We start from the raw sequence: 18,210 nt of genomic DNA, 5'->3' as shown, positions 1-18,210 counted from the left end.
TCTCAATTGAAAGAAACTTTACCTGTTTAGATCATTTTAGAATGTGCTCAGAAATATGTATGGTTTATATTATGAAAAGCTAGATCACTTGCAGTTGGAAAAACAGCTTAGACATCTTTTCCTTAATAGGTAATGAATGAACTACTTGAATTGATTCCAACTCTTGGGTGCTTAATTATAGCATTTATAACATTTGCACAGTGAAATAAGCTACTGGTACAGTTCTTTGTCTATCGACTGAAAGTTAGTATAAAATGACTTTCTCAACCAGGGTTTCCTCTCAGGAACTTAGGAAAATTGAGAGACTATGGTACACAGGAAAATTGGGAGACTATTTTCTCAGTTCTCCCAAGGATAATTCAATGCCACCCTGCAAACATAGAAAATAAGTCTATTACATTAACGCCAGGGTATTAGGGCTTGATTGTTTTGGTAACTCCAGTTGAGAAAGGTTACAATCATGGTAAACTCTCTTTTCCTCAAACAAGACTGTTTTGCATTGCCCTTCCTCCCTGCTGTTGCTGATACTGTTCTGGCACTCTTTTTTTTTTTTTTGAGACGGAGTCTCGCTCTGTCGCCCAGGTGACAAAACCATAAACTCACTACTCATAACATCAAGAGTTTGAAGCTCTGCTCACAGGTGATAGTCATCCCAGTACAAGAATACTACAAAGAAACCCAGAATAAAGTCTACCAATCCAGAACTTTCTTTATAAAAACCTTAAAAGAGAAAAAGCTATAATTAAAATACTTCACAGAAGCATATTTTATTGTAGAATTTATCTTATTTTCCAGAATTAAATGAAAGTCCCTGGGGAAGAGCTGCTAGAGCATATTGAAAATAAGAAGTTAATTTATATTGAGTCTACTCTGTTAAAGAAGGCAAGGAAATGAGTGAAATCTCCTAGAAAAATTTGTCAGAAATGACTTTGGGGTGTATGTGGCAAAAGTTGTTCAGGCACTATAAGCTTCAGTTTTCTGAGATTCATTCATGTGGGCTATCGTACTTCTTGAATATGTTATTGCAGTTTTTTTTTTTTTAATGCCTACACTGTTGGGAGAAAGGTGTGATATTTCAAGGAATATACCTTGTATTTAAAAGAGCTTTAAAATTCCTGATATACTGTAAGGAAGGGCTACTTACATTTATTGAGCTATTGAGTTTATATATTTCAGATACATAATTTCTTTTAAATTAATAACCTTTGGTGTTTATAGCTTTATTTCACAGATTATGAAACTGTTTTTGCATATCTATTAATTTTTTTTTTAATCTGGAAATTTTTGAATCTAATATAAGCAATAGAACGTTCATATATGTTTGAATGACAAAATCACATTCTTTTGTTGTGACATACTGCTCATGGTAACTGAGGCTGTGCTGACTCACAAATGTTCTAACTGACCAGAATGGAATGTGGGCATGTCTATGAATGAATATAATTAGGCTAGTGTTATATCTGGGAAGTGATAGATATAGCAATTGAAAAATCACAAATTTATTAATTTAGAAAGGAATCATTATTTCTTTTTTTCTTTTTTCTTTTTTTTTTTTTTGAGACAGAGTCTTGTTCTCGCCAGGCTGGAGTGCAGTGGTGCGATCTTGGCTCATTACAACTTCCGCCTCCCAGGTTCAAGTGATTCTCCTACCTCAGCCTCCCAAGTAGCTGGGATTACAGGCATGCGCCACCACACCTGGCTAATTTTTGTATTTTTAGTAGAGACGGGGTTTCACCGTGTTTGCCAAGCTGGTCTCAAATTCCTAGCCTCATGTGATCCGCCTGCCTTGGCCTCCTAAAGTGCTGGGATTACAGGCATGAGCCACTGTGCCCAGCAGAGACTTTCTTATAAAGGGCTACAATCTACAGTGTGGCCATCCTGACAGGCTGGGAAACATATTTACTAGCTTCGGGCAGAGACTGGAAACAGGCACTTCAAGAGAGGAGAAGGTGGAACAGGAATGTGTGCCTAAAGGGTTAGCCAAGTATACATATTCAACAGGTTATAGGCAGAGCTATGAGTATTTACAAAAGGGGTCCCAATGGGTGGGTACTGAGCAAACATGTGGTTACATGCATCCCATGTTCACTTTGGAATGAAGACTTAATATGTAAATACATTATAGTTGGGCCCTATATGTAAAAAGGTGAGGTGGAGACATGAAGGCATTCAAGTGAGCAGCCTCAGAACCAATTCATGGTTGGTGGTCTTCTTACTGAGAGAGAGTTATCGAAATCAATCTCTTGTCCAATTAAAGCTGTAGTTGTAGCTTGTGGAGCACGAGGGTTAGTCATTGATGGCGGATGAGCTGCAATTATTTTAATATTTTATTGCTTATCTTGAGGTCAGTGCTTGTTCAGCTACTAGAGTAAAAGAAAAGCTTTGGCATTTAGAAGACAGTTTATTTTTTAAGTGTAGGGAGTTTGTGACTTAACCCTTGCCTGGCATGGCCTTAGGTCCTATTTATTTGTTTAGAGACAGAGTCTCACTCTGTTACCCAGGCTAGAGTACGGTAGCGATCACAGCTCACGGCAACCTTGAACTCCTGGGCTCAAGTAATCCTTTTGTCTCAGCCACCCCACCCACCAGGTAGCTGGGACCATAGGTGTGCCCCACCAGGCCTGGCTAACTTTTGTATGTTCTGCAGAGACAGGATCTTGCTTTGTTGCCCAGGCTTGATCCTGTTTATAATTTGATATCTTATTGCTACAAAGAGCCTTCTGTCAGTCTTATGATCTCTACCTAACATTAATGCTCATCAGTTATTGTGTCTAAACAGCAAAAGGAGGGGTATAACAAGGTGCATGCAGCCTCCTGTCCCATCATGGCTGAGCACTCAGTTTTTAAGGTTTCTCTGGGGTCCCCTTCGTCAAGAGGGGGTTTGTTCAGTTGATTGAGAGGATTAGTATTTTATTTTTAGTTCTCATATTGTATCATGGGAGAAATTATCAGACATATATGGATTTGTGAAACAATATGCTTATTCTTGAATTTTTTGAAGGACTTTTATTTAGTGGGTGAAGGTCTTGTGTTTTGGAAGCCATTTGGTTCATAAATTATTTTTTCAGTGATTAGAGCATTTCAATTTAGTGTCATTTTTTTTCAATGAACTTTAAATTAGAAATCATTCTTAAGAAGAGTAGAGAGTGTGCCTTCTTTCATATTTAGCTCATGTTTCTTTTACATACTCAGATTTTAAAAAAATTGTTACTCTATTTTAAGGAATTAAAAAGAGTCAAATGGAATTTAATTTTTCAGCCTGTACTAACTACTGTATCTGAGTATGCAAGGCGGTAATAATAATCTGCATACCTCCTTTAGTTGTGTGCATTTGAAAGAAAATGAATTGTTTCACAGGGTCTTGTGTTTGAGATTTACTTAAATTGACTTAAAATAGGAACATCAGTTGATTTGGAGTAGAAAGGAGTATTCATGACTTTATGCAATGGCTAAGATTTCAATTTAAAACCATTTTATTATATGTTAATATTTAATTAAATAAAACGTAAGACTATTTTGTTTTTCTTTCCTCTTAGGAAGTGTTTTATGTTTTCAAAGGACTAATATGTTATTTATCTCTTGCTGCTTACCACCATCCCAGATTTTAGGGGCTATGTTAGTTTTGCTGCTGTAACAACTTATCACAAATTTAGTGGCTTAAAATAACATATTCATTATCTTACAGTTCTTTAGAGACAGGGTCTCACTCTGAAATCTGAAATGGATTTTACTTTGTTAAAATCAATATGTCAGTGGGATTGTGTTTCTTCTGGAGGCTGTAGGGGAGAATCTCTTTCCTAACTTTGGGTTTCTAAAGGCCATCTGCATATCTTGGCTTGTCCCGTTCCTCCATCTTCAAAGCCACAAATCACATTACTCTGACCTCTGCTTCCATTGTCATATTTTCCCTGACTCTCATCTTCCTGCCTCTCTGTTTTCCATTGTAAGGACCTTTGTGATTATGTTGGGCCTGACCAGATAATCTAGAATTATCTCCATCTAAAGATTCTTAATCTCATCAATAAAGTCTCTTTTGCCCTGTGAGGCAACATATTCAGAGGTTTAGGGTATTAGGACAAAAAATCTTTGAGGGACCATTATTTTGCCTACCATAATGGCTTAAAACAATACTCTATTTTCTCAGGATTCAGTGGGTCAGCAATTTGTATTGTGCTCAGCTGGGCTGTTCTTCTGCTTGTCTCTCCAGTGGTCATGCAGGAATCTTCAGTGATCTGACAGATTATCTGGAGCTGGATGGTCTAGGATGGCCTTATTCACATGTTTGGCAGTTGATACTGACCATCAGCTGGGCCATGTGTCTCTAATAGACTTAACCTGGGCATGTTCACTTAGTGGCAGAGAGAGAGACCCCAAACTGTAAAATCTCTTGATGCCTAGAAGTCTCACAATATCACTTGTGCCATATTTTATTGGTCAAAGCAGATCACAAGGCCAGCCCAGATTCAAGGGTAAAGAGATAGATTCTGTCTTTTGATGAAAGCAGAAAGAATTTGTGGCCTTTAAAAATCTTATGTAAGTAACTTTACACATTTTATTTCCCTTGTAATGTTCCTATAATAATTACGACATTGGGGTGCTCATTTAGTGAATCTTGATGTAATTGCTTAGGATTCACTTTTGAAATGTGTTTAACTGTCATCCTATGTGGCAATTGGTGATTTTAGAAGATACTGCAATTTTATGAACTTTTGATTAAACTTGCGTTTTAACACTGATATATTTATTTGTGTAGAAACTGCTGGAGCGAACCCGTGCCAGGCGAGAGAATCTTCAGAGAAAAATGGCTGAGAGACCCACAGCAGCTCCAAGGTCTATGACTCATGCTAAGCGAGCCAGACAGCCACTTTCAGAAGCAAGTAACCAGCAGCCCCTCTCTGGTAGTGAAGGTAATAGACTTTGTGGGGAAAAATAACATTTGCTTTTTTTTTTTTCTTTTGAAGGAGACAAGCCCCAGACATTTCATTAGCATATAGAAGAACCAAGCTCTTTGGGAGACAAATGTAACAGCCTCTGGGGGAAATAACAGCCTTCTATTCTATTTCAGAGTTATTATATTAGGCCTAGAACCCATCAGGTTGGAACAGAGTTTCTTCTAACAAATATTTCAAATTAATTGATTGAACTTTACTTTCTCCAATCTGAAGTTATCCTTAAAACTTCAAGGGAGGAAAAATAAAGGAGTAGGGTAACATTTATGCTTACAGTAGTGTGTAGTTTTTTATCCCAGAGGTGGCAGAACAGCTGGCCACAGAGTGTGGATGGTGTCTCTGGTACTAGCAAGGCAATGGAAGGCACACTGCCAGTGCTTGACATTTAATGAACCTTTTTCACCCTCTATTTGCTGAACTGACTCTAAAGTGTAGGTTGTTAAATCTCCGGAAGTGGTGGAATTAAACACAAGCACACACAACACAAACACAAACACAAACTCACCTGTAGTCTTACTCTTCCCTCAATCCTGGGATTCCCAGCCAGCATCAGCCAGCCTCCTTAGTCTTTTCCTGGAGTGTGGAATAGTCTTGAGATAATAATCTTCCTTAGTACGTCTGTAAAATACTGTAATACCACTGTAAAATAAAATATAGAAAAAAATTACAGAGGGAAAACAAATTTTTTTTTTTTTTTTTTTTTTAAAGAGAAGAGTACATGGGCTAGCTCAGTTATTTTGGAAGCTAGTCATAGAACAAAAATTAGTGTTCATACATTTATTCATTTTGAAGGGAGAGCGAAGGAAATACATTACATATTATATGGTATTCAGCCAGGAAAATAGGGGCCTGTCCCTAGTCCAGGATCTTCTGTTTTCCCTGTGAGATGGGTTTGTACTATTGAGTGCTATGTATTTGAAAATTAGTGTTTGGATGCTTAGATAGAAGTTCAAAACTACATTTTGATGTTTAGGTAGAAGTTCACATTTACTGTTTTAGATAATTGTAAACTAGAATAATTCTGTATTTCCAGATGGTATTGCATGTTAAAGCAGGAACACTTTCAAAAATTATTAGGTGTGTTCATAGTAAATAGATCCATAAATGAGTTACAAAACATTAGAAAGTTTCCAAAATAAAAAAAGGAAAAGAAAAGAAAAAAGAGCCAGGTGTGGTGGCTCACGCCTGTAATCCCAACACTTTGAGAGACTGAGGTGGGCAGAGTGCTTGAGCTCAGGAGTTGGAGACCAGCCTGGGCAACATGGCAAAACCCTGTCTACAAAAAATACAAAAATTAGCTGGGCATGGTGGCACATCTATAGTCCCAGCTACGCGGGAGGCTGAGGTGGGAGGATCACTTGAGCCCAGGAGGTCGAGGCTGCAGTGAGCTGAGATTGCACCACTTCACTCCACCCTGGGTGACAGAGTGAGGCCCTATCTCAAAAAAAGAAAAAAGAGACAAGTGGAGTAGGGAAAAAATAGGTTAGAAAGTTTCATAATGTATATTTACTTAGGTTGATGTCAACAAGGGCAATCATGATTTATCCCTGATACTACTTTGGTCACTGCCAGAACATTTGGTTAGGCAATTGATGAAACTGACTTAATACAAAATGTACATTCTTTTAAAATATTAATTTTCCAGGAGATATATTGAAACTCAGTTGTAGTTAGAAATAATATGCCTTATGGTTATGATAATTTTTTTTTTTTTTTAATTTTAGGGCTTTTTCATTTATTTTGTAGGTGTTCATAGAAGCTTGAAATATGAAATGTTAAATATCCGTACCGGTGAATTTGTTTGGTATTGACCAGATAATTCAGTCACTTTTTCTGTCGCCTGTCATAATCCTAAACCTCAAGCCAATTGCCCTTCTAACCATGCTTATTAGTTATTTTCCATGAAAGAGAGTTTCAAAAACAGAAAACCTGGTTTCTACACTTAGCTCAGCTGTGTGACTTTAGGTGGGTAACTGAATTTCTCTAGGCTTGATATTTCTTATTTGAAGGTGAGGTGATTAGGCTGTATAATCTTTAAAATCTGTTAGAATGCTTTCTTATTCTGTGTGTATGCACTTTTTATTTACTATTGTCTTAACACTATTTAAAGTGTTACGCAATATATTTTGAAAATGTTATTTAAATGTCTTTATTTTTATTTTTCCATAAATTATTGGGGTACAGGTGGTATTTGGTTACATGAGTAAGTTCTTTAGTGGTGATTTGTGAGATTTTGGTGCACCCATCACCTGAGCGGTATACACTGCACCATATTTGTAATCTTTTATCCCTTGCTCCTGTCCCGCTCTTACCCCCAAATCCCCACAGTCCATTGCATCCGTCTTATGCCTTTGCATCCCCATAGCTTAGCTCTAAATATCTTTTCATTAAGGTTTTTATACCATAAATTATGTTTGCTTGAAAAGATCTTTCATATCAGATTTCTAAGTTGCTGAAAGAGAATGGGGTTTTACATATTTCTGGTTGTAACTAAAATCATTTAAAAGAATAGGGAGGGGTGATGTTTTATTAATTTGTTAAGTATCTACCCTCAAGTTTTTCATGCTGTGAGAAATTGCAAATTTTGAATGTCTTTTTTCCTCTTTTTTAATGTAGAGAAATCTTGTACGAAACCATCACCATCAAAAAAACGCTGTTCTGACAACACTGAAGTAGAAGTTTCTAACTTGGAAAATAAACAACCAGTTGAGTCATCGTCTGCAAAATCTTGTTCTCCAAGTCCTGTGTCTCCTCAGGTGCAGCCACAAGCAGCAGATACCGTCAATGATTCTGTGGCTGTCCCGGCATCACTGCTGGGCATGAGGAGAGGGCTGAACTCAAGATTGGAAGCAACTGCAGCCTCCTCAGTTAAAACACGTATGCAAAAACTTGCGGAGCAACGGCGCCGTTGGGATAATGATGATATGACAGGTATGAATTGTATAGATGGTATGGCCCATACATCTGTTCCAATAAGATGCAGTTTGGTATGTTAAACATTTTATCAGTTAACTCATGAAAAGTAAATGCTTTTGTTTTATCTATATGTTGAGTATCCTTTGCTTGCAAATGGTTTGTCTACCAGTAGTATACGTTGGTTTTGTTTAAACTGAAGTAGATCACAGTGAGGTTCTTGGACTAGTTTGTAGAAACCTGATCTTATGCATTACCTTAATATCTGCAACGAAAAATAGTTGAGAACAAACTATACGTGTCATTAGCATTGCTGACCCTCAGCTCCATGTTAAAGAAATCCTATTTCATGGATTCAATAATTAAATAAACTTGAGGGACTAAGGTATGCAATGCTGTTCGGTAGGGGAGAAATAAAATGTCAAAAAATATAAATTGAGCACCTACAAAGTATATTATTATGCACAGTGCTGGAAACGAATGAAATGACTTGATCCTTGCCTTTCATGAGCCTATCATCAGAAGGGGAACCTGAGAAGTAAAGCAGCAATTATGCAACAGAGTTATTTATGCTATGATCAATTTCACTTATCGCTTGCCTTGTTACAAAAAAAAACAAAGCCTTGAGATGACTTATAAAAATATCTGTATTACAAAACAAGAAAAGTAAAGAAGTCAAGGTGAAGAGAAAATACGGGAAGGAAAAACAAAGAAGTGAAAAGTAAAGTCATTTTATTAAATGCAGACTGTAAAGTCTTCCTTTTGCTAGTGGCCCATGTGAAGACGTGAAACACTTATCAGTTACGTGACTAACAAGCTAAAAGCAGAACCATGTTTGGCACTAAGACTTGAGATTTGGCAGTAAGACCTGAGAGAACTTTCTTTCATGTGTCCTTAAATATGACTTTGTGGGAGCTAAGAAACCTATAAGGTTTCTCAAGGTAGGCAGATGTCCTGGCTCCAAGCTCAGTAGAAGCATTTCTTTTTTCTTTTCTTTTTTTTTGAGACAGAGTCTTACTCTGTCACCCAGTCTAGAGTGCAGCAGCACAGTCTTGGCTCACTGCAACTTCCGCTTCTCAGGTTCAAGTGATTCTCGTGCCTCAGCCTCCCGAGTAGCTGGGATGACAGGTGTGTGCCACCATGCCCAGCTAATTTTTTTTTGTATTTTTTAGTAGAGATGGAGTTGCACCATGTTGGCAAAACTGGTCTCGAACTCCTGACCTCAAGTAATCGCCTGCCTTGGCCTCCGAAGTGTTAGGATTTCAGTAATGAGCCACCGCACCTGGCAGTAGAAGCATTTCTAAAGTAAGCTAGCACAGTGCAGGTAGACCCCACGGTGCTTGCAGACAGCTCAGTGGCTACTGGGCCTCACCCAAGGAAGCATTCCTTAGGTGGTTCTCAGCCTGGCTGATTGTATCAGAATCACATAGACCATAGGATTAGAATTTCAGAAATGTGGTGGAACCCCAAGGTGTGCTTTTGTCTTATTTTTTTTAAAGCTCTTTAGGTAATTCTGATGCATAGCCAGAATTGAGATCAAGTGATCTGAAGAATGGGGCTGGATAGATGACAGCTATTTTAGACTGGATTAAACCAGGTGGACTACATGTATTTCAGGCAGTCTTCCATACATATCAATTCTTTTCTTTTAACTGAAATTTTGATAAGAATTAGCAGAGAGTTTAAGATTATGTTTTCTGACAGTGATGATAATAATCGCAAGAGCAAACAGTATGTAAAATGCTAGGCATTGCAAATATTTTTTATTTTAATGTAAATTTTTTTATTCTAATAGCTTTTAATTCTTATAATCTTGAGATATAAACTACTTTTATCTTCATTTTATAGAAGAGGGAAACTGGGTTCATAGAGGCTAATAAACCTGTCCTGGTTAGCCAGCTCAAATTCAAATCCCAATGGTTTGACTTTAGAGCTCTTAACTCCTATGACCTGCCTGATGATTTTTTTGTTTTTGTTTTTGTTTTTGAGACAGAGTCTCACTGTGTTGCCCAGGCTGGAGTGCAGTGGCATGATCTCGGGTCACTGCAACCTCCACCTTGCAGGTTCAAGCAATTCTCCTGCCTCAGCCTCCTGAGTGGCTGGGATTACAGGTGCACACCATCACACCCAGCTAATTTTTTTTTTTTTTTTTTTGAGACGGAGTCTTTCTCTGTCGCCCAGGCTGGAGTGCAGTGGTGCCATCTTGTCTCACTGCAAGCTCCGCCTCCCAGGTTCACGCCATTCTCCTGCCTCAGCCTCCCAAGTAGCTGGGACTACAGGTGCCCACCACAATGCCTGGCTAATTTTTTTTGTATTTTTAATAGTAGAGACGGGGTTTTACTGTGTTAGCCAGGATGGTCTCAATCTCCTGACCTCGTGATCTGCCCGCCTTGGCCTCCCAAAATGCTGGGATTACAGACGTGAGCCACCGCCCCTGGCCATTTTTGTATTTTTAGTAGAGACAGGCTTTCGCCATGTTGTCCAGGCTGGTCTTGAACTCCTGACCTCAGGTGATCCACCTGCCTCGGCCTCCCGAAGTGCTGGGATTATAGACGTGAGCCACCTCGCCCGGCCACCTGATGTTTTTTGGCACATAGCATAGTCTATGGTATCAATCAATACCTATTTATTTTAGTAGTGGTGAGGTAAGAGATAGGACTTGACTCCAGATGTGGGACTTGGACACTGAACAAGATTGAGAAATGACAACAACAAAGAAATAAGAAATTAAAAAAAAAAAAATTGAGGACTAGCTAAAACAGGGCCTGGGGTAAGCAGCTTTCCAGTGACATGCCCACCAGTGTGCCATGTCAATTTATCATCGCCATGGCAACACCCAGGCGTTACCACCCCTTTCCATGGCAATGACCCAAAAGTTACTATCCCTTCCCTAGATATTTCTTCATAAGCTGCTGCTTAATGTGCATGCAATTAAGAGTAGGTATAAATATGACTGTAAAACTGCCCTAAACTGCTACTCTCTGCCCTGCTCTGCACAGGGAATCAAGAGAGCTATTACATTGCCTCTTCGATAAAGCTGTTTTTTTTGTTTGTTTTTTTTTGAGATGGAGTCTTGCCCTGTTGCCCAGGCCAGAGTGCAGTGGCACAATCTTGGCCCACTGCAACTTCTGCTTCCCAGGTTCAAGTGATTCTCCTGCCTCAGCCTCCCGAGTAGCGGGGATTACAGGTGCATGCCACCACACCCAGCTAATTTTTTGTATTTTTAGTAGAGACGAGGTTTCACTATGTTGGCCAGGCTGGTCTCGAACTCCTGACCTCAGGTGATCCGCCTGCCTCAGCCTCCCAAAGTGCTGGGATGTGAGCCACCACATCCTGCCTGCACCTAGATTATAATATTAGCCTTCTAACTGTTCTTCCTGCTTCAAACCTCTGCCCTGTCCAGTCCCTCCTCAATTCTCACACCAGCGTGATTTTTCTAAAACACTTGCCTGCTTCTGCTTTAAACTCTCCCAGGACCTCCCCATCAACTGATTAAATTCCAATCTGGACCTGCTGCTTTTTCAAACGTATCTCTTTATTTTGACACATTCAGAATGGAAAAAAAAAATGTAACTCTTGCTTTTCTACTGCTTGCTTTAAACACCAGAATAGGATCCACTTATACACACACTCTGCTCATGTTACTTACCTCTGCTTTCCATACATTTCTGTTTTTCTGACTAGATTATCTCCATTCTCTGAAGCCAGTTGTCCTTTAGAGTCCAGCTTAAGGAGTCTCTTCCTCCAGAAAAGCCTCCCTGACCCCCTGCAATATCCTTTATATACCTCTGTTATTTTCCCTAGAATAAGCACTGTCCTATCAGCAGATGACAGTTTTATTGTCATGTTTTAGGAATGGGCTTAATAAGACCTCTAGCTCTTGTGACTATACTCTGTGGTGCATGCCTGTAATCCCAGCTACTCGGGAGGCTGAGGCAGGAGAATCTCTTGAACCCAGGAGGCGGAGGTTGCAGTGAGCCGAGATCGTGCTATTACATTCCAGCCTGGGCAACAAGAGCAAAACTCTTTCTTAAAAAATAAAATAAAGTAAAATATAATCTAGTTGCAAAGAGTGAAGGACTGTGGAAATGAAGAGAAGAAGCTGGATTTGAGAGATATAGGAAACAGACTCTAGGACCTAATGACTGGATGGTGGAGGATGAGGGAGAAGGGAGGAAGAGGTCAGATTCCTGGCCCCAGTGACTGGATAGTTAGTGATGTCTTTTCCTAAGATGAGGAGGAATATGTTCAGGGCAATTTCACCTTCAGATATGTTATTTGGGATATCTGGGCGAGCCAAATGGAGGTATTTGGTAGTTGGAAGACTGTGAAGGATAAGCCAGGAAGGACAGGAGAGAATGATGTCACAAATAGAAAGCGAGTGATATGTTTTAGAGATGTCAAGAAATACAAAGCCTGCAAAGTGTGAACTGGCATCTAGTGACAATGACAAAACCAACTTCAGGGCAGTGGTACAGGCAGAAGTTCAGTTGAGTGAGTTAAGTGGTGAGTGAATATTGTGTAGGGAAAGAGGGCCAGTAGTTAAAGAGGATGTATATCAATGAGGGGATGTTTATTTTTTTTTGAGACGGCCTCGCCTCATCGCTCAGGCTGGAGTGCAGTGGTAACGCTCTCAGCTCGCTGCAACCTCCTCCACCTCCCAGGCTCTAGTGATCCTCCCACCTCAGTGTCCCAAGTAGCTGGGACTAAAGGCGCAACACCAAGCCCAGCTAAGTTTTGCATTTTTTATAGAGACGGGATTTTGCCATGTTGCCAAGGCTGGTTCTCGAAGTCCTGAGTTCAAGCAATCCACCCTCCTTGGCCTCCCAAAGTGGTGGGATTACAGGCGTGAGCCCGCCACTCCTTGCCAGGATGTATATTTGTTTGTTTATGAGAGGGAGTCTTGCTCTGTCACCGAGGCTAGAGTGCAATGGCACAATCTTGGCTCACTGCAACCTCCACCTCCTGGGTTCAAGCAATTCCTCTGCCTCAGCCTCCCGAATAGCTGAGATTATAGGCACCCGTCACCGCGTGTGGCTAATTTTGTGTTTTAGTAGAGACGGAGTTTCACCATGTCAATTAGGCTGGTCTCGAACTCCTGACCTCAAATGATCTGCCTGCCTCGGCCTCCCAAAGTGCTGGGATTACAGGCTTGGGCCCTTTGCGCCTTGCCGGTATGTTTATTTCTAAGGTGAGAGAAACTTGAGAATCCAGTAGTCTCCCCACTTATCTGCTGGGTATATGTTCCACGACCACCAGTGGACGTCTGAAACCTCAGACAGTATGGAACCCGATTGCCATCATTCATACCATCTTTCTGTGCATCTTCCACCTGGAAATGTAATGCCTTTTCCATCTTAACTAAGCACTTACACACACTGTGGCCATAACTTTCGCAGTTTGAGGTACGACAGCAAAACTCCATGAATTTCTTTTGTCTTCCTCACAATTTCATGGATAGAAGATTAATTTTTACCATAGATCTTAGCAACCTCAGCATATTTTCTTTCCTTATTAAGTCGAGAACTTTCACCTTTTGACTTCGAGAAAGCACTTTACGGCTTCTCTTAGGCGTATCTGAATTGCCAGCATCACTGCTACTGCTCTTGTGCTTTGGGGACATCATTAGGGCAGATAAAGGCTACTTGAACACAAGCACTGCATCCTCCAGTAGTCGATCTGATAACCAAGATGGCTACAAAGTGATTATGGGGCGGGTGGCGTCTACAGTGTGGATATGCTGGACAAAGGATTCATATCCTGGTCAGATGGTGCAAGATTTCATCATGCTACTCAGAACAGTGTGCAGTTTAAAACTTATGAATTGTTTATTTCTGGAATTTTCCATTTAATATTTTTAGACAACAGTTGACTGCTGGTAAGGAAACTGGGAACGTGAAACTGAAGATAAGGGTTGGGCTACTGTATGGTCATATACCACATATTGATGTTTTGGTCAGTGGTAGACTGCATATACAATGGTAGTCTCATAAGATTATAATGTACTTTTAATGTGCTTTTTCTATATTTAGATGTTTGCTTCCCATTGTGGTACAGTTGCCTGCAGTATTCAGTAGAGTAACATGCTGTACAGGTTTTTAGCCTAGGAGCAATAGGTTTTACCACATATCCTAACTATATAGTAGACTACACCATGTTTGTGGAAGTGCTCTCTGTGATGTACACATAACAAAATCACCTCATGATGCATTTCTCAGAATGTATCCCCATTGTTAAACAACTCATAACTGTGTTTATGTGCAGAGAAGAGTTTGTAGAGAAGGAGGGGGCTTATTTCGAGCAAGATCCCTGAGAAGGTTTTGGAGGTGCAGAACTGAAAATTCAGCAGAAGTAGAAGCTTTAGACAGGAGGAATTCCTCTTTCCTTGATTGAATTTGTGGAGTAGGAACTGTTGTGAACCTTGGATTCCCTATATACATGCCCTAGGGAAGGCCTAGATTCTTCGTCAGTTAAATATCACTATTTGGGATTTCTCTCCAAATGAAGTAACTATCCAGGAAAACATTTGGTTGTTTTTGATTTGATCTAACCCTGTGCTACCCAATACAGAAGACACTAGCCATATGTGGATGTTTAAGTTAATTAAAATGAAATGAAATGTCGTTTATCAGCTGCTCTAGCCACGTTTCAAGTGTTCATTAGTCACAAGTGGCTAATGGTTACAGCATTATTGCTGCTGTACAGCAATAGTCTAATCCATTTTTAAAACAAAAAGTTTCTGTGAGATACATAATTTTAAATTGTGCAATGTTATATATAACACCATGAATTCATTCTAAAAATACACCTTTCTTCATGATCCATCGAAAAATGGAAAAAATAGGTATAATAGGTTTTTTTTAAATGTTGGATTTAATATCATTTGATTTAAAAAGATAATGTCAAATTTAAATATCTTGATAGTTTCATGCATGCTAGAACTTTTCACTGGTTCTTAAACCTATTAATCTCATTTAAAAATTCTGCATAGAGTGATCCTGGTTTTTACATAAATATTACTCTTAAACGTGGTTTTTAACTCTTTTCTGAAAACATTTTCAGATGATATTCCTGAAAGCTCACTCTTCTCACCAATGCCATCAGAGGAAAAGGCTGCTTCCCCTCCCAAACCACCACTTTCAAATGCCTCAGCAGCTCCAGTTGGGAGAAGGGGCCGTCTGGCCAACCTTGCTGCAACTATTTGCTCCTGGGAAGATGATGTAAATCACTCATTTGCAAAACAAAACAGTGTACAAGAACAGCCTGGTACCACTTGTTTATCCAAATTTTCCTCTGCAAGTGGAGCATCTGCTAGGATCAATAGCAGCAGTGTTAAGCAGGAAGCTACATGCTGTTCCCAAAGGGATGGCGATGGCTCTTTGAATAAAGCCCCATCCTCAAGTGCTGATGATGCAGCTTTGGTTAATGCCTCAATTTCCAGCTCTGTGGTAAGTCAATATCATTTTGGTCTTTGGAAGCCTTTTCTTTTTTTGTTATGAGTGGTATAATACATCTGTGTGTATGTACAGGTGGATGGGTGGATATGTGTTTTATAATAGGTGCATAGTGAGTTTATATGTATTTGTAAGATAGCAGTTTCTTAGAAAGTGAAAATCGTTAAGTTGGGTACCCTATCCCAAGATCAATTAGCAGTTGACAGCTGAAGTTATACTAATTTGATGCAAATCCAGTCTATAATGGAATGATAGAGCCTCTTCTTAGTCATTAAGGAGAGCACTGAAAATTAAGTCCTCTGTTATAATGCTTTAAATATATATATATGAGAAATTTATATAAATTTATCAAATATTTCTGAAAAGATGTATAACAAATTAGTAGCTATAGTTGCCTCCGGGAAGGCAAATTGCCAAACAGGGTATGATACTTTCACCGTATATCCTTTTGAAATGTTTGAAACTTTTACTTTGTGCATGTATTACCTCAACAGTTTTCAAAAAACAATCTTAAATAAAAAGGAAAAATAATTTTGTGTTTCTGACCATTGTCTTTTAGTGTACAGCTAGGCTTTAGAATTAGACCTGCATTGAATCCTAGCTCTACCACATAATTAGAAGTGTGACTTTGGACAAGGTGCTTAATATTGCAAGGCTTTATTTTTCTGTATGTAAAATAGGGAAAAAAAGATTATTTGGAGGGTTAATAAGAGTCATAAAACACTTAGCACAGTACCTGGCTATGTATAAGTACTTAATTTATTAACCATCAAGTACATGATACTATTTTGTTAAATTTTTATTGACTTAATTAAAATGTAATTTGGTCTAATATGGTTAAAAATTTGATAAAGGTACTAGTGCAATAATATGAATAAAACTTTTTTTTAAAATAGTGATCGTACTGCTAATACTTAATTACCCATGAATACATTATGCAGACTAACCCACATATTATAATTTAAATGATAGCATTTTTTAAGTTGGGTATTTTTCCCAAATCTTTCATATTTGTTTGATCTATTAGAGAGCAAAATCATTTCATTTTCATAAATCTTACATAAAGGCTATCAAGTAAATAGGACTTGAATTGTTTTGTTATAGGATTACTTTTAGATATTGTGAATGTTGTTTACCCTAGGCGTTTTCATGTTTCAGAAACCTACTTCTTCTCCAGTGAAATCTACTACATCTATCACTGATGCTAAAAGTTGTGAGGGACAAAATCCTGAACTTCCAAAAACTCCTATTAGTCCTCTGAAAACGGAGGTATCGAAACCAATTGTGAAGTCAACTTTACCCCAGACAGTTCCGTCCAAAGGAGAACTAAATAGAGAAATTTGTCTGCAATCTCAATCTAAAGACAAATCTACAACACCAGGTTACGTATTTATAAAAAATTTAAAATTATTGCTGACTATATTCAGGATATCTATTCTCAACATTTTAAATATCCAGTTGTGAATGGTACAGCAATGGTTTGCCAGGGCCAGTGCCTGAATGTTCCAAATGAGACCTCAGCTTTAGTTGATTCAATGAATATTTATTAATGTAGACTAGCCTATTTACTGGTCAAATGACTTAATATGTTACATTTTAACAGTTTAAACATGCTTTTTCCAGGATGATCTTGCTAGATTTTATTTTCTATATTTTTTGATTCAGACAAAGCATATTTAACTGGAAATCACAGTTTAGGGGCATAATGGAGAAACATTCTTGTAGCCAAGGGTGCAGAGCAGTGCTTCTCAATCTTGAGTATGAAGGCACCTCTAATAGCAGAGAGAAGTGAATGTGCATATGAATGACTCCACCTCTAATTTTATTTATTAAATTGATAAATGGTAGAAATATTTGAAAAAATTGCTGTTTATTGGTAAATAATATATATATTTTGGAAGTACATTTGATAATTTAATATATTCATATAATTTGTAAATATCAAATCAGTGTAATGAGGATATCCATCACCTTAAATACTTGTCTTTATGCTAGAAACATTTGAATTCTTCTCTTGTAGCTATTTTGAAGTATACAATAGATTATTGTAAACTATAGCACCCTACTGATCTATCAAACACTGGGTCTTTTTTGTTCTGCCAAACTGTATATTTGTACTCATTAATCAACCTCTCTTCATCCCCCAATTATATCTATCTGTGTATATATTGTGTGTGAGCATTTACATATAAAAGTTCAAAATTTCTTGCCATAGTAAACTGATACTCCAGGAAATGCCATATTTATCTTGTGGTGATTTATATCTTCTGGCACACTTCCACATGCTGTTAATTGAGAAACACAGGACTAAAATATATGGTAATCGAGTTTATTCTGAACTGTGTTCATTTTCATTGGAAAGACTTTTAATTCTAAGGTTTAACTTTCTGAAAATACAACCTCTGCAGAAACTATAGTTCATCATAAAGGGGCAGTAAACAGAAATGAGAGTGGGGAAGCGGTTATGGGGTAGGTAGAAATCAGCAATTTCCAGTTGAGCTGGAATGAGAATTAGAAACAATAGCAAGATCCCCAGATGGAATAGGACTAGTTAGTCCCAATTTTCTAAAGACTCAACGCTTAGATAAGAAGCATGTGTTTTAATTGTTCTTGACTACTGGATATACCCAGAATCACATTTCCAGGGTTTCAGAGATATTTATTTTAGATACTTCACTGCATTCTTAATGGACTGTAGTTTGGAATATGGCCTGAAGTAGTAATAAGTGACAGGTGAAGTCCTCAAATTATGGCCATGGCTCAAATTCTACTCTTTGCTTGTTTTTGCAAGTAAAGTTTTATTGGAGCACAGTCACACCCATTTACTTACATATTGTCTGTGGTTGCTTTCATTCTGTAATGCAGACCAGAATAATTGTGACAGAGGCCATATG

General features: G+C 38.4%; 1 protein-coding gene across 4 annotated transcripts in view; it reads left to right on the top strand.

The window, feature by feature from the left end:
• ANLN (anillin, actin binding protein) overlaps nt 1-18,210 on the top strand; it is a 65,270-nt gene that overhangs the window by 1,690 nt on the left and 45,370 nt on the right. For all 4 annotated transcript variants that reach the window (XM_015133715.3, XM_077996937.1, XM_015133714.3 and 1 more), the window contains exons 2-5: nt 4,754-4,907; nt 7,566-7,880; nt 14,925-15,310; nt 16,475-16,697. In XM_015133715.3, coding sequence (XP_014989201.1) covers nt 4,754-4,907; nt 7,566-7,880; nt 14,925-15,310; nt 16,475-16,697 — 1,078 coding nt within the window. The remainder of the gene's footprint in view (nt 1-4,753; nt 4,908-7,565; nt 7,881-14,924; nt 15,311-16,474; nt 16,698-18,210) is intronic.

Source organism: Macaca mulatta, chromosome 3, assembly GCF_049350105.2.
Source record: "Macaca mulatta isolate MMU2019108-1 chromosome 3, T2T-MMU8v2.0, whole genome shotgun sequence".
NCBI classification, from domain to species: Eukaryota; Metazoa; Chordata; class Mammalia; order Primates; family Cercopithecidae; genus Macaca; species Macaca mulatta.
Note: the sequence above shows the minus strand (reverse complement) of the source record. Positions and strands in the feature narration are given on the sequence as shown.